At 43.5% G+C, this 16,794-nt stretch overlaps 1 gene segment (V, D, J or C); it reads right to left on the bottom strand.

Annotated features, from left to right (window-relative positions):
• Positions 1 to 6,334: 6,334 nt before the first annotated feature.
• LOC148815799 (Ig kappa chain V-III region MOPC 63-like) overlaps positions 6,335 to 16,794 on the bottom strand; it is a 72,636-nt gene continuing 62,176 nt past the window's right edge. Inside the window, 2 exon segments of the V gene segment in view lie at positions 6,335 to 6,886; positions 9,199 to 9,236. Coding sequence covers positions 6,564 to 6,886; positions 9,199 to 9,236 — 361 coding nt within the window.

Genomic DNA, 16,794 nt, shown 5'->3' with positions numbered 1-16,794 from the left:
CGATCCTGATCAGTTTAGAAATCTGTGTACGCTGTAAGGTTTTTACTTCTTAAACTTTTAAAATACACGTTTTGAATAGAAAGAAATCCTCTTCTTGGTACAGTATGTATAGCAAACCAGCACGTCTTTTTTCTCCAATCAGAGGGGTGTCAGATGGTGTCAGCCAATCACCATTCTGCGTTGGGTAGCAACGGGTGACTGTTCTCAGGCGGAAGATGTAAACAGCTTAATGTTCGTGTTAAATAATTTTTTTAAATTCAATTAAACGGGCACAGTTAAGACATTAAATATACATATACATACTGTATACAGTACAGTTTGCATACGGTAATATGTTTATGTTACGCGATTAAAAAATAAATAAATAAAACTGGAAGGTCCAGCACCAGCTGGATTTGAACACACAACCTGCCCGTTGGTAGTCACGCACCTAGACCAGTAGGCTACAAGACAGCTCACATGAGCAGGCAGGCGAAACAGCCCTACACAGCCCTGCCGCAGTACACGGATATAATCATACCGTTATTAAATTCTTGAGATACGCGATTCCATATTATATTCCCTTTTAATCAAATTCTAAAAGTATGCTTGTTGACTCCGGTATCACGTTAAAGACTTCGAAGCTTACAATGTTTAGGGAGAAATGGAATACTGGTGTGTATTTTTTTCTTTAAAGTACCAAGACCAGCCATATACTGTATGTTTATGTTCCAAAATTAATATCGTTTATGGCTTTCACACGCGTTACAGTATGCTCCTATTCTTTTTATGCTCAGCTACTAAGATTTCCCTTCAGTGGTAAAGTTCAATATCTACAACGGGCACAGCAAAGACGTTTACTGTAAGTCTTTCTACGACAGACCAACGGACCACGAGTGCCCCTGTCGGTCAACCAATCACGTACTGCGGTGCCGGGCGTCATCTTGCGTCATACTGAGCGACGTCACCTGCGGTACGTGTCTGTAACGCGCACTTTGAATGGCTGCATCTGTAGGATCATACCTTTCCCCTTCTCTCAATGACAGACTGATTTTCTTCTTAATTCTCTCTATTCATTGTAGGTTTCATTTCACACCTCTCTTCACCTATTCTGACTTCACACTAACTGATTGGCCACTCTGTCTGTCCCCTGCTCCTGCCTCTGGCTCCTCCTCTCTCCCAGCTTTTATTCTCCTGCTACATTACCTTTGCTTACTGCCTTGTCTTTCTTACACCTGAAGAAGGCTCCACGGCCAAAACATTGTGTTTTCTTTCTTCTCTTTTCAGCATGGAATAAACCTATTACTTGTATCTTTGCAGATACAAGTATGCTGACGCAGCTACCCACCTGAAGTTCTAGATATTATACATATCTTTATCCACTAGGGGGCAGTGCCCAACACAGTATTGTCTGACAGTGTCCTGTAAACTCTGTCTGCAAGCTCTTTAACTTCCTGTTACTCGAGTGTCTCTCCCTCTGGGCTGGATTGCAGAAATGGAACAGTGTGCTGATTGCTCAGCTTATTCACCTTGCTGGCCTGGGCAGCTGCATTTATTGCTGTGTCTCCGCAGCTTTTAGTTAAGAAGCTCTTCTGACAGTCAGAGAACAGAGAAGCTTGTCTTCAGGTGTATCAGAACACCAGACTGCTTGATGCTAAGAGCCCCCACAGCTCTTCCACATGATCCAAGCTCAGGCCTGCTGCTTCTCCTACAGTAACTACAGTAACTCTACTCACTCACACTCTTCTCCTACAGTAACTCTGCTCACTCACACACTCTCTCAAGTCCTTGTCTCTTCAGCGATTTAACACAAACCAGGACTATTTCCTTTGTAGAATTTGTGTGTTTTCACTTCCATCCACATACTTTACTTAGTACAGGGTCACAGGGGAGCTGGAGTCTATATCGGCAAGCTCGGGGTGGTTTAACCTCTTCATTAGACCATGATAACCAGTGTAGTGTGCTCTCACGAGGCACCAGTTCTGTAGGGGTTTGGGCATTTACGGGGACAATTATTAATTGTAGCCGTAAATCACAAAATGATTCTTTAAATGGCTTTAGAATCCAACCTTGCGATATAACTCAAACAACGCACACACACAGGTACTAATACACGAGGATACATTTATTAATACATAGAATATGCATGTAAACCTAACAGATCTTATCGTGAGGGTTATCAGAATACAAAAGATATATATTAATTCAGTTACGAAGAGTTACACATATCAAGAGGATATACGTTCAGTATATCATTCTTTAGACCGTTTTGTAATGGAACTTGGTTACAACTTCTACATTAGATACTCAAAACAAGTACATAACTCTTAGGAATTAAATTGATATCAACTGGTTGGGATAACAATTGAATTCTCGAGCAGTAATGCAGGCACAAAGAAGCAGTTGCAGGCTTGTTGCTGTCCAATCCGCGCTCTCTGGCTCCGTGCCAGGCTGTGCTGTGCGGCTTGCGACGGTGTGCTGCTGATGCTGTCTGAAGACCGGCTAGTTAGTGTTGGCTTTAACTAGCGAAGTTTGTGCACAGGAGAAAAGTTACTGTGGGTCCCAGCGGGTCAGGAAGAGGACCGGTTCGTTCCTGATGAAGCTAGTTCTGAAAACTGATTCAGCTGTCCACAGTTCTGACCTGTTCACGAGGCTTGCTGCTGATGCTAACCTCGGGTGGATCCTTTGGTTACTCGTGGCAACCTCCGCTCTAGACTCTTAGAACAGAGGAAAGTTCTGGCACTCGGACACACTGGCCGTTCCGTGGTTGTCTGGGCTGAGTCTCAGGATGGTCGGGAGGCGCGCTGCGAGAATGTCCTGCCCTTGGGAGCCTTTCTGCTCCTGGGCCGTCCTGCCCTGGAATTGATTAGAATAGTCTCGCACCCCTAGAATTCTCCTGGAATTTCCTTTCTGTGTTGCCTGTTTTTACCTGGAGGAACTTCAGCTCATTCATTGGCTGAAAGTTTCATGGGCATCAGAGACCCACGTGGGTTACTCGGCCCTACCAGTCCCTGATTGGTTGATCAAGGTGAGATATGATTCACTTACTCCTGACACTTAGGAATGGAGTCCAGATGTCCATCTGGCACTCCCTAGACAGATAGGCGCCAATGGATGACCATTGATCATGATAGCCAGGCTTAGCTAAGTGCATCCCCATTTGGGAGCTGTCCCTTATCAAAAGAAACCTTAAATCAGCCTGCATGAATAGCTTCTCTGTGGCTGCACCACAGAGATGAAGAGAGAGATGGGGCCTCATTTTGGAAAGCACAGAAACACTTAATTCTGTCTTATTAACAAGCATTGCGGCTAATAAGACAGAATAATATAGCAATCATGTGAATAATAATAAATTCCAGCCTTCAGGAATTAATCATATCTTTGAACACTGAGGATAACCTGTGTTGTGTCCATTTTCTCTGGGTGCACCACTAATCAGATTAATCTTCAAAACCGAACTGCACACTTTTTCAAACTGTCAAACCAGCAGTACAATTGAAACTTATTTTGAGCAGAGTTCACTTCAACACTGAAACAAGTCCCAAAAACTAACAAAAGCACAAAAGAGACAAAGTGGTCTTTTAGATCTCTATTTCACATGTTCACAGTAGGAATGGGGTCTGTCTCTGAAAACGATAAAACTATAATATAAACTGTTTAAAAATATATGATTAACTTCCAGTTAATAATCTGAGGAGCAGTCTAATTCAAGAGGACCCGCATAAGGAGGAACCTGCTTTACTGCAACATATCTGTGTGAGACTGGATTTGCGTGTTGAACTGTAATAAAATCAAATATAAACAATAAACACAAAACAAATATGCTATAACGATGCAGATCTACAGCATAATTCCTATTACTAAGTTTTATTAATTTTAAAAAAGAACTTCACATTTTATTTATTTTTTCTTCAATCCCAAAAAAGTAATCTTTTTTTTAGAGACAGACTCGTGTTTTACTTGCTGCACATGTCACAGAGTGAAAAGGGTGAGTTTTGGGCATCAGGTGTTGCAGGCTGTATCACATTAAGATAATTTGATGGGTCTGTAACACCACTGTGTTGGTTCAGTTTCATACCTTATCCTGTGTGTTCCCTGCTGTAATCAAAGGCCCTCCTGAGACAGACACAAGACAATGAGCACACATTCATGGGTAACATGGGCTGTACACAGAAAGACAAACAGAAATGTAATTAGTACCTAAACCATTGTTATACTGGGGCTATTTGTGAACATTCAGTGCTCATATAGTTACTGTAGCTAAAACCTCATAGGAGATGCTTAAAGCACAGAGCTACTAAAGTATCTAGTTAATATTTATAAGCCCTCAGTGACTCTTCATGTAAAATGTTAGTGATGCTCAGTTTAAAAAAGCCTGACCAGACCCAAGATCTGCTCTCTTGCTTTCCTGCTCTTGAACAGGTGCAGCTCTCTGACACCCCCACAGTGTGACACTTCCCTCCACCAGCCCATTCTCCCCCATGCTAGGCAAATCAGCCTGGCTGCACCCAGCTCAGACTGTCCCCGGTGTATTTTTGGCTACGAAATCACAAGATGTGGCGAGAAACTGAAGCTGCTGCTGGGAGGATTTGCATAGACAGGATGAGCCCTGCAGCTGGGCCAGGGCAGGACAGCCCAGATGAAGAAGAGTCTCTAGGGGCTCCTCTCCCTCTAACACTGCTGTCTACATCATAACACAAGGGCTGGGTTTAACTCTCTTCTACCTGCTCTGAGAGTCTGTATCTCTCTCTGGCATGCAGAACAGCTTACAGGTCCCTTTTAAAGACTCTAGATAATTATTAATATTCATGTGCGCTAATTACTCTACTGCAGATTAACTAAACAAAGTCACACTTGGATGGAGACTGAAAGAAACATTGAATCTGTTCACTGGTTAAAAGCTGCTGTCCAGGGTTTGACTGCTGACTCTCCAGCTCAGTATGTATACTCTGCAGCTGATAGTTTATGGTCTGACCTGTCATTTTTGAGAAGATTGATAAGACTGATTGGACAGATGATCTATATTCTAGGTCTTTCTCAGGCAAAATAAATACTGGGCTCTGCTGTCCATTACAATGGACAGTGTGAGGGCTTGGATTCAGAGATATTTCCCAACAAATATCAATTAATCTAGTATTGTTGTTATTGATAATAACCATTTTCATCATATTTCACATACAGTAGCACCTCAACTGTTTGGCATTACAAAAACATTTAAACTATACCAAGCAGGAATTAGTTTTCGAAAAGGCCCCCAGATTGATCTCTGGTTCTTAGTAGGAGCTTTTCTCAGGGACTGAAACGCATGTCTGTGTTTTGGAAAAGCAGGTGAAGGCAAAATAGCCATCCAGTTTTGTCCAATTCAGTGTCACAGGGGACAAAGCCAGCCTGGCACAAGTCAGGGTATACTCTGGACCAGAAGCCAGTCCATCACAAGCACACACTTATACCAGGGTAAAATCTCCTGAGAGAGAGGATTACCTGTTAATTCTGAACTTGTGGATCAGAGTCTGTCTGTGATATACTGGCATGATTTGTTTATTTTGAAATATTTTTGGTAACATCTTGAATATCGTCAGATTCTGTCAACAAATTAGCCTGTTGCAAGATGATTTACAATTTTAATCATTTGAAAAATGTAAAGATAGCTTGAAGAGCAATGTGCTGAAACAAGCATATCAGGAAATACCCTTAAATATACAAAACACATGAGAGTAAACCGAAGGGGACATTTATATCAAGGTGTTTCATGAAACTGAACCCAGATGCTTGATTGTCACCCTTGTGTCCCAGGACAGGCCTGTTCCCTGTGCAGTGCACCCCTGTACCACAGCACAGGATAGACAGTGAACACCCATGATCATGTAGCTCGGTAGCATCTCAGCTGAAGGCAAGAGATTCATCACTGGGAAAATCTAGCTGGAGGATTTGTAGTGAGCAGGGAGGTGTAAGACTGATAGACTCATAACATCAGCTTTAAGCCCCTGAGTCTGCAGTCTCTGCACCTGAGAAACAACCTCCATGATTCTTCCAAGGATGGATCTCCAACTCTGTTCCTGGAAGATCTGGGGTTTTCTGGGCTTGTTCTAACCTGGATTGTCAATTAAGCTAATTCTTTTCTGAGTTAAGCTTTTTTGGGGGGATTTTTCTTTGTGTAACACCCCTACACTATTCTGATGAAGAGCAGTGGTCTCAGGCAGGGAAGTGAACTTGCATGCAGGCAGACAGACAAGGATAATGAAGAAACAGCCAGAGAAGCAAAGACCAAAGCTGAAGTCAGAACAAGCATCGGATATGCATCTACAGTACGTGGTGTAAAAGAGTTTTATAATAAAAAAATCAAGACATTGATATCCATGATTCAAAAATTCTTTATTACTATTATTTTTCTCTCACTAACAGCACGTACAACAGGACCAAACAACACGCACACATGGACAGCGGCTGATGGAGAAGCTCAGAGCGTCTAAAACGTTGCTAACAAACATGTCTGAGTATTGAGCGGTGCAACAAGGTTACAGTCACAGAGATAAAGCTAAAACACAACACAGCCATCAGCAATGCGGCGCTGCCCTCTGTGTGGGCTACTCTGGGCAGTCAGATTTGTTCAGGGTCTTCTGGACAGTAGCCTGGGACCCCTGGCTGGCCTCGCAGGTAACGGAGTGCAGCGATTTCCAGTCGGCCTCGGACAGCGTCAGGGTGCTGCTCCAGCTGTAGGTGCCGTCGCTTTCCAGGATGCCGGGGGTCTTGGTGACACTGCTGCTCTTGGAGCTGCCGTCGATTTTCCACTGCAGGCTCCAATCGGACGGGAAGCCCTTGTTGGCCAGACACAGCAGCGTGGCGCTTCTCTTGGCACTCAGCTCCGCAGTGGAGGGCGGCAGGAGGGACAGAGATGGCAGCGCGTTACCTGCAGACGGAAACCGGTTGGAATGAGATCAGAGAGACTCACAGGTGCCTGGGAGAGACTCGCACAGGCCCACAGGGAACAAGAACCCGAAATGTCGCAAAATAGACATTATTTCACTATTGACAGATAGCTGAAAAAAGGAAAAAGAAGTTTAACGTTCTACACGTTTGTACACGGTTTGAATAACTCTTTCAGGACATTCCGGACTAAAGTTCTTCAGTTGGAAATACATATATTTAAATTAATTAAATACACCTCATTTTGGTAATGTCTGAAAGTTTATTTCCCTAAATGTGTTTTAACCATATCTTGCTTATTGAGGACTACAAACTAAAGCTGTATCCCTGCTGCCTCCTGTACTAAAAGCCCAACGTGGCACGTCTCGCATCCCGCTGAATAAAACTGACCCGTAACGACAGGATTGTTTCACCGTCTGCAGGACCCATCAGCACCGGCGGGTACGGAGGCTTTATAAGTACAAGACGCTACAAATAACTGAAATTCGCGAGTGTATTCACCTGGAGATGAAAAACGTGTGCCTGCTATGAAATATAAAGTACAAATAAAATACTTTTTTAATTAAGTGTTTAATAAAACACGTCTTGCATTTTTGGAGCTTAATATGATGACTGTACAGTTACTACAAAAAGTATACTTTCTTGTCTTCATTTCCGCTGTCCCTACAGCTTATTCAAAATCTTACAAAGTGAAAATCCAAAAGCAATTATGAACCCAAGAGCAGAGATCATTTAGCGAGAGATAAAACAATCGAAAACAATATTATTCAATTTTTAAACCGTCAAAGATTCGTGTAGCCCCTGAATTGTAAAATAATTATTAACGCTAACGGGAACATTGAAACGACACTAATCTACTTCAACACTTAGCTGATATGTACACATTGAATTATGATTTTTCTGTTCTTAAAAAAAAAAGATTTAAAAAGATGCTTTATGTTAATATGTTGTAATTGAACAGCAATAACTCCAGTGCATACTGTATATATGAATTCATATTCCTCATATTTGAGTTCGGGTTCTGTCAGCCCCCGGAGTGCAGCCGGAGCGGAGACACGGCTCTGTCTCCACACAGCCCGCGCCTGTCAGCTCTTCTCCGCCTGAAATGGACCCGAGTCAGCGGCTATACTGCGGCATCACTGGTCTCACTTGGACCGGCGGTGTCTGAACCCAACAGTCTCAATCGGGTTTCAGACCACGGGAAGTGGAAACATTCAGCTGTGCGCTTTTGACACCGACTCTGTATCTCCAGTACCAGCAGGATTAATGCACATCTCACGTTGAAGCCTACTCAAAATAGAAGCATTCATACTGTAACACCCTCGCCTGGTGGTGAGGAGGAAGCGCCCCTAGGCGCTCGTAGTACCGCTGGGCATGCTGGGAGTGGTAGCCGGGGAGAGTCTGAGAGTCAGCACGATGACCAGCGGCTGACCCTACCTGTGTAAATAATGTCCTAGTAATTCTAGTGCCCTGTGTAGTCCTGTAAAAGTATAGTGTGTTGTTAGGTAGTTACCACCCTAAATATGTGTATGTGTTCCGTCAGTCTCCTCATATGTGTGTGTAGACCCTGTGTTCGGTTTTGGTGTGGTTGTTAAATAAAGTCAGTGTTTGGTTGGTTAATCGCGTCTCCACTGTTCTTTAATTCTGAAAAGAACCTGCAACGCTACAATACTATAAAGCAAACATAATAAATGGACACTCAGGATTTATACGAGATGAAGCCTGTAAAGTATCCCGCACTGTAGAGGAGCGCCGCAGCAGTTTAGCCGAGCTGAGGCTAACCGAGCTGATACCCCGCTACCGAATCGCTCTTCTCAACACAACACTCTTCAACTTTATAAAGTAAGAACTTTAAAAAAACTCCTAACGTGAGCTTCAAAGTTGCAATTTCTGTGACAAAAAATAATTTCAGAAAAACACACAGAAACAGCTCTGAAAAGACGGAGAGATCACTTACTTCCAACGCTCAGTCTGGTGCTGCCGCCGAAAGTGTACCACAGTGCTTGAACCTGATTCAGTGCTCGTAGAAAAAAAACCTGCTCCCGGACAGGAGGAGCATCTACTGCGTTTCTACAGGTTTATATCTTCATTTATCTCGCCTGGAAACCCAAGGATCCTGACGTTTAAACTATTTTATATCAAGATCGTGGAAGGTGTTAAGTACAGGACATTAATAATCTCAACCTTAAATATGATCATAAAAGCGCCCGTGTTTCTCTAAGAGCCGCGCAGTCCTGCGGGGTTTGTCTGTGCGGAGAGCCCTGGAGGAAGAAGGCGAGGCTGCGCTGTACTTACTGCCCACACTCAGTCTGGTCCCGCCGCCGAAAGTCCACCACAGTGACTGACTCTGATAGAGCGCCTGTACAAAAACTGCCAGCGCGCCTGGAGGTACCCGCGGCGCTCACACTGGACAAGCTACAGTACCTCCCCGAGCTCTCTGCCCGGTAAAACTGCCTTGTTGCGATTCTGGTTTTAGTGAACAGAATTACTGATACGTTTTTAAAATCTCTCACCTGTCCGTTTTTAGTGCTATTTAGTTTATCCTTAGTGAGTCGCGACGAGCCCGGCAGTCACAATTCGCAAGCTGAGATGTCTCCCTGGACTGGACGCAGGAGAATTTTACCGCAAACATACAAAAAGGACGAGGCTGCATTTTTCCCATCAGCTTCATAAAGTGTGAACAAGAAAACATAAAACAACAATGCATGTCGGCGTAGAGTTTTTGAGTAAATCGCTGCCTGCTGAGCACAACTAAGTGTATGTTAATACAATGCCTGTAATGCACACTGGCAGTATGTTGTGCTCCTGTGCTATGATGTTAACATCACACGTACAATCTCCAGCAGGGGGCAATCTGTCCCTATAACCCAGTGGTTCTCAAAGTTATACAGTATGTTCCGCGGACCACTTACACCAAATCACAGATGCGGTGGACCACATACTGGTACAGGTACTGGTACGTAGGTACAGTATGCCTACGTCCACTTCTTTCCCTATAAAAATCATCACCTATTAACGTACTAAAAATAACTAATATTGAATTAAATTTTATGAAAAGTACTAATATTTTTACAAACAAAGCTGCATATTTTTATTTTATTGTGAAGAATGGAGCTGCTTTTGTTGAACAATCAGAAAAGTGATATCTGGATCCAAGCTGGACAACATTAGTCTCATGTGGGGAAGCAGACGAAGACATCACATCAAGCACACCTTCTGCTTCCTTGCACATCACATTTATTAAACTATTGGAATTAGAATTACAGTACTGCTGGTATGGTTCACAAATTACCACACTCACATTTTCACTTCTATTCTGCATCTTACTTGCACTTGTGCTGTCACTATCATCGCTATATTTGCATTTCAGCGTCCCAGATTTGAGCCAGTGCTCCATAATAAGCCTTCTGCTTCCTTAAATTACACTCAGAACTTTCAAACTCAAAGTAAGACATTATAATAATAATTAATAGATGCTTATACTTATATAGTGCATATAGTGCATGACATGCTGGAGACACTTGTACATTAAAGAAAAAATATTTATATTTTCTAATACAGCATCTTCTGGTTGTGCCATAGAAGTTTGTATATTAAAATGAATTTGTACATTTTTTAAAAAAATATGAAATCGTCACAAACAGAATACATTGCCTTAATCCAGGGGATATAAATACTACCTTCTTAAGAGGCAGGATGGCAAAAAAAATGCATTGAAATGCAAAAGTTCATATGGAATTATCTGATGTCCATATGGAATTATCACACTCCACTCTAAGCGCTTTACAGGTGATGTAATCACCTGCATCCACCTTATAAGAGAAATTCAGGCTGTAAGAGTGGAAAGTGCCCTTTATTCCCAGCACAGCAGAAAAGACATCAGCACTCAAATACAGCGGCATCGGGCTATAAGACGCTCGGGACATTTGGGGTACAGGTACTATAGGGTGGTTAAGTGGTTACAGGTATAAAAGGGTATAAACCGGGGATAACTATTTACATGGCAGCCCAACATCCCACTTCAATGTGCAACCGCACCAGATGGTCAACCGGCAGTGGCCAGTAGCCCTCTTTTGTCTCCTCCTCCCATCCTGCACCTCTCCACGCACCTCAGCTGGGCGCTCCTCAGCCACAACGCCAGGCGAGGGGGCCACAATATTCAAAAGTAAGAACGAAATGGTACAAACAATAAGAGCAACGGTCGAACCACACTCGCATATCAAAACGTAAACAGCGTAACCACGCAGTCATGACAACTTGTGATGTACGGGTTCACTCGGGTTTAAAAAAAATATTTTAGATCGGGTGGGTGACCCGTGCATCACTAACAACAATACACTGGTGCACGACGCCAAGGACATCACTGCCAAACTGACTTGTTTTCAATGTGTGACATCATTTCATTCGTGGTGCATAAAACTAAAACACTGAAGCTGATGAGGAAAATGAAGAGGCGAGGTGGTCCGCAATAACTCAGGCTTCATTAAAACACAAAGGCAACAGAAGGGTACAACCAAGGAGAACGAATGGAAACTTTGCCCTTTCGGCAGACCCTCAAGTCAGCCAAGCCTACAACTAGACTGGTGCACGCCCCATTACTGACACACACAGTCCCTTTAATGGCTGGTGAAACTCTGATACTGTACCTAGAATCAACACACAAGTCCCACCTCCCACTTTTTACCGCTTGCAGTTCTTAACAATGCTCCTAGGGGAAGCCCCTTAGTAACGAACACTACAATATTGTTTCCTCTGACTTAAACTTAAACAGCGTAGACTTGTTTTAAGAAAGATGATTAGGTCAGCCCGCGGACCACCTGGCACACGATCCCGGATGACTGGTGGTCTGCGGACCACACTTTGAGAACCACTGCTATAACTAACGTAGTAGGAAACCAGCAGGTTGTTAAAGGTGGAACATAAGGATGAATTATCTTTTGTCATTTACTGTCATCTTTTACCCCATTTTAAGAAGTGTAAAAGTCCCCTTTGCAGCAGGGATAAGATTCTACAATCATGGCAGTGGTAAGGATGCAGCTCCGACTGCTCATAGAAAACCTGTTAATCCTGTCTCATGGGGATTCAGAGCTGCAGGAAGGACATCTGGGTGTTTATGCTGATTCTTCAGGGTTATCAGGACAGTCTGGGGTAAAACATTGACAGATGGTCAGTGTATTTGGCACAAAGAGTGGAATTTAAACCCAGAGTAGTTCTTAAATACACTAGTAATACCTGATGCAGAACAGTCCTCTGTTTTGCTCACTGCACCTCAAAGTGATTTTATCATTAGAAAGAGCTGGAAGAATAAGAATGGTCCTTGGTCTCTATAGATAAACCACCAGTCAGTCGGTTGTTATAGAGACGGGTTAAAGGAACTTAATCTCTTCAATCTAGAACAAGGCAGACGTAAAGAAGGTTTGAACAATCTCAATCCTGACAGGGGCAGCTCAAAGGACACTTCAGACTCTGTAGCTCATTGAGGATGGAAGATCACATTCAGAAAATAAAATGTTCCACCCAGGTGGTTCAGGTCCAAGGTCTGGTCTCTCCTTCAAAAAGCTTCTAGATACAATTTGAGATTCACTCATTTGAAATGTCACATGAGCAAGATGGACCAAATGGCCGCCTCTTGTTTACAACATATTTCCTGTTTAATGTTCATAATGTCACTGTTTAAAGTGAAATTAAGAAGAGGATGTAAGACAGAAGATGAATCCATGCCCTGGGCAAAAGAACAGGACGAGATGCTGACGAGAACAGGAGACTTCAGGAAGTGCAGATAGACAAGGCCAAGCTGTGGTGAGCACACAGGCATGTGTGGTGCAGTACAGGCTGGGGACACAGGCAGAGACTGGTGCAGGTAAACAGTGCAGATCTGTGACCAGAAGCACGTGTGGCTCAAAGCCAGAGAGACACAGTAAAGGCACTGAGGAGCAAATCTAGAACCACAGTCAAGATAAGCAACCAAGGTTGAAATACACAATACCAGATCACAAAGGACAAATCCAGGTGACTCAGAACAAAGCAAGGGTTAAATATCCAAGACACAGCACAAGGCAGGGTGCTAGAGAACTAGGAAACTAAAGATCCTGGAACAAGGAATACAGGGAGGCTCTGAGCAGTCTTAATCACAGAGCACCATGTGATTAAGACTGCTGGCACTTAAATTATTGTCCCAGCAGTCCTTAAATATTCTGCACCACCTGGTGCGGGTGTGGATGTAAATTTCCTGCAGGTGGTACAGGTTTCCTGTCAGAAAGCCTTTCCTTGGTAACAGGCACTGAACAATAGGAGAGTGGTGGGTTGGCCAGTTACCATAGCAAATCCCAGCTCACTCTGCAGAAGTGAGCCTGATGCATTATTGACACTTTCAGAGTCAAACCAACTTCAGTCTTTTAGTTAGAGAGACACTGGACAATCTAAAGCAGAGATCTGACACTCTACTCCTGAACAGATACACTGATATCTGGATTTCAATCTGACTGTAACTGTTGGGTTCTGACTGACTCAACAGATACAACCAGTTCACTTCAGGAGTAGTTAAGGTGATTTTCCAAAACTTGTTTTTAAAAAAAGAACTTACAGGCAGAGTAGCTATCAGAACTAAATCTGTCTTCTGTTCTTCTATCTTCTGTTGCAAACTAATTATTATACCTCCTTACCAACAAAACTGCTCCCAATTACATCCCATTCTCCTCCATCACCTATTCCACCAAACATCGATAAAGACCTACTTTTAAACACAAGTTAATATCCTCATTAAACCCCCAGATGTGGAAGTTCACATTTTAAGCCATTATTCTATTACACAACTAGTGACACCAGGTGACATTACTTCCATAGTTTTTGAAGTCATTCTTATGGCGACACCTAGTGGCATTTCCATTGTAATTCCCTTTCCCTGGGAAGACAGAAGGCGGTGACTGTCAGATCAGAACTGATCTTCCTCACATTTACTCCCTGAGTGTCATTTATAAGGAGGATGTGGCTGTGCTTCTGTAATTCGTATGAGGACAGATCTTGGGAGGCTGGGTTGCATCACACTGGTTATGTTCTAAATCAACATCACCATGCTTATAAATGCACATTTCATCTGTACTTCTCTTACCAGACCAAACCATTCAAACAAAGCACAATTGAGTAAGATGGTTTTTAAGGCACAAAATCTTAAAAACAGAGACACAGATGACTTTTTTTCTTAAAGCACATTCTGAATAAAAGCTGGAAGTGCTGAGTCTTTCATGATGAAGAAGCTTTCCATCATGGGAGCAGGTTCTCTCAATACGGCAGACTGACAAACTCAGAGCTCTGTTGGCTTCCAGTTCTTCTTGTGCTTCAGAGTTTTGTGCTTACAGACACAGGAGATCAAAATTACAAAAGCAATAATAATTTCATGTCCTGTCTTTACATAGTTTATCATTAACTTGTTGTTGATTTTCAGAATCCAGTGAACAGATCACTGTGAATCAGACTGCAGGAGTGAAACCTGTTCTCCCTGAACAGACAGTCACTGTGAGCTGTAAGGCTGAAGAAGCAGCAGATTATTACTGTAAGAGTGAGTACTGCCTGAACAGTAGTCAGTAGTACTGACAGTACAGTAGTACTGGGTACTTTGACAGTGTCACACAGCTGTACAAAACCCCCCCTTAGTAGGTCCTGCAGGTGTTGAGGGTGAAGACAATGACACAGATCACAGCCTGTGGAGGAGCTTAACTGTACACAAACACACTGAGTGACGTTAGAACATTAACACAAAGAAATCTGTTAATCAAAGATGATTTTTGCTATGTTGAAGAGGATACATAAGGTAAGATCACTTTATTAGCCATATACAATTTCTTATATTAGGAATTTGTCTTTTCGCATACCCCAGCTTGCTCTCCGTGAGACACAGGTGGGGAGAGAAAAGCTTGGGGTCACAGTGCAGGGTCAGCCATTTATACAGCACCCCTGGAGCAGTTGCAGTTAAGGGCCTTGCTTAGGGGCCCCAACAGAGTAGGATTCCTCTACCAGCCATGAGATTTGAACCAGGAACTTTCTAGCCATATCATAGGTGCAGAGCCTTAGCCACAGTGCCACTGCTCCACAGCAAATGGTTGTCATTCAGGTTTGTAATCAACAATATATAAAAATAATTTGGTTATGTATGGTTCACACTCAACATTTCTGAATGATACTGTGATACTGAAGAAAAGAGAAAAAGCAAAGACACAGGACACAGCCTGTCGCGATCAGCTGCACACTCAGTAACAAGGTTTGTGATGATCAGATCAAATTACATCTCCTTATTGGCTTTAGAAATAAAGAATCTGAACTGGAGGCATTGTTTTCTACACATTTGAAAATACAGTATTCTAATCTAGATTTAGGTTGCAGGTTTACAAAGATATTTCTATACTTAGGAAAAGAAAAGGGGAAATGAAATCCTAGTACAAAGTACAAACTGATAAAAACTGAACCAGTTACATTTCTGTCCTGCAAATTAATAAATCCTTGCAGCTTAAAATGTGAAGGAAACAGTCCTTAGCTTTCACATCACATTTCTTTCAATAACTACTTATCCAATTTACAGGGAAGCCAAATCCTACCCCAGGAAGAAGTAGGAGCAAGGCAGCATACACCCTGGACCAGACATGAGTCCATCACAGTGCACACACAGCTGTCACGGATGTCTGAAGGGACGAACCGTGGAGAGGCAGGAGAGCAAAAAAGACCCTATGCTTAGCAGCGAGACGGGGAGTTAGCCCGGGCTCAGCTGTTCAGGAGTCGTATAGAAACCTACGCCCTCAGGCAGCGGACGTGGGGCGACCTGGTGCTAGGCGGGTTTCAGGACATCCGAACATCAATGCTGAGCGAAGGCAGACTGAAAGGCCCTGAAATATATAGCCCCAGAGAGAGAGAAACACCGGAAGGACAGCAAAGAACTGGAAATGAGAGACAGGACAGAGAAGGAGCGCCCTCTGGCTGCAGAGGGCGTGACAGTACCCCCCCTTAATGGGCGGCTCCTGATGCCCATACACATAAATGAACTGCACAGCACTGGGGGGAGGAAAAACCTCATTTAACTGAAAGGAAACCTCCAGGAGTCCACAGCTGAGAGCTACCCCCTCCTACAGGGTATAAACCTTTATTGGATAGAGGAAGGGGGGGTCAAGTAGAGCTTCAGAGACTTAAAATAAAAAGGTACACAAGCAAGAGACCAAGAAGAGAAAAGAGAAAAGAAGAGAAAAATCAAAACAACAGGCAAAAACAAGATTAAAAAACAAAAAACCCGGGGGAAAAAAAACACAGACTGGGCAATAGGCACGTTCACATGCTAACGCTGATATTGGAGTGGACAACCCGAGGAAAGCCAGACCGTAGTCCGCTCACAGACACGGATGCCCGGAGAGATATCCAGCGAAAAGAATGGAGGAACGGCAGAAAGCTCACCAAACTAACGCTGATATCGGAGTGGACAACCCGAGGAAAGCCAGGCACAGGACCCGCTCACAGACACGGATGATCGGAGTGATATCCAGCGATTAGAATAGAGGAATTGAAAAAAAAAAGCCCAGAGAGAAAGAAAAAAGCTGCGGAGAAACGAAAGACGCCGCTCGCAGGGTCAAAAATGGCTCAGCATTCTGTCAGGGCTGTCAGAAGGGACGAACCGTGGAGAGGCAGGAGAGCGAAAAGACCCTATGCGTAGCGGCGAGGCGGGGGTCAGCCCGGGCTCAGCTGTTCAGGAAATGCCGTATAGAAACCTATGCCCTCAGGCAGCTGACGTGGGGCGACCTGGTGCTAGGCAGGTTTCAGGACATCCGAACGTCAATGCTGAGTGAAGGCAGACTGAAAGACCCGGAAATATATAGCCCCAGAGAGAGAGAAACACCGGAAGGACAGCAAAGAACC

Source organism: Atractosteus spatula, chromosome 24 (genome assembly GCF_055471065.1).
Source record: "Atractosteus spatula isolate fAtrSpa1 chromosome 24, fAtrSpa1.hap1, whole genome shotgun sequence".
NCBI lineage: Eukaryota > Metazoa > Chordata > Actinopteri > Semionotiformes > Lepisosteidae > Atractosteus > Atractosteus spatula.
Note: the sequence above shows the minus strand (reverse complement) of the source record. Positions and strands in the feature narration are given on the sequence as shown.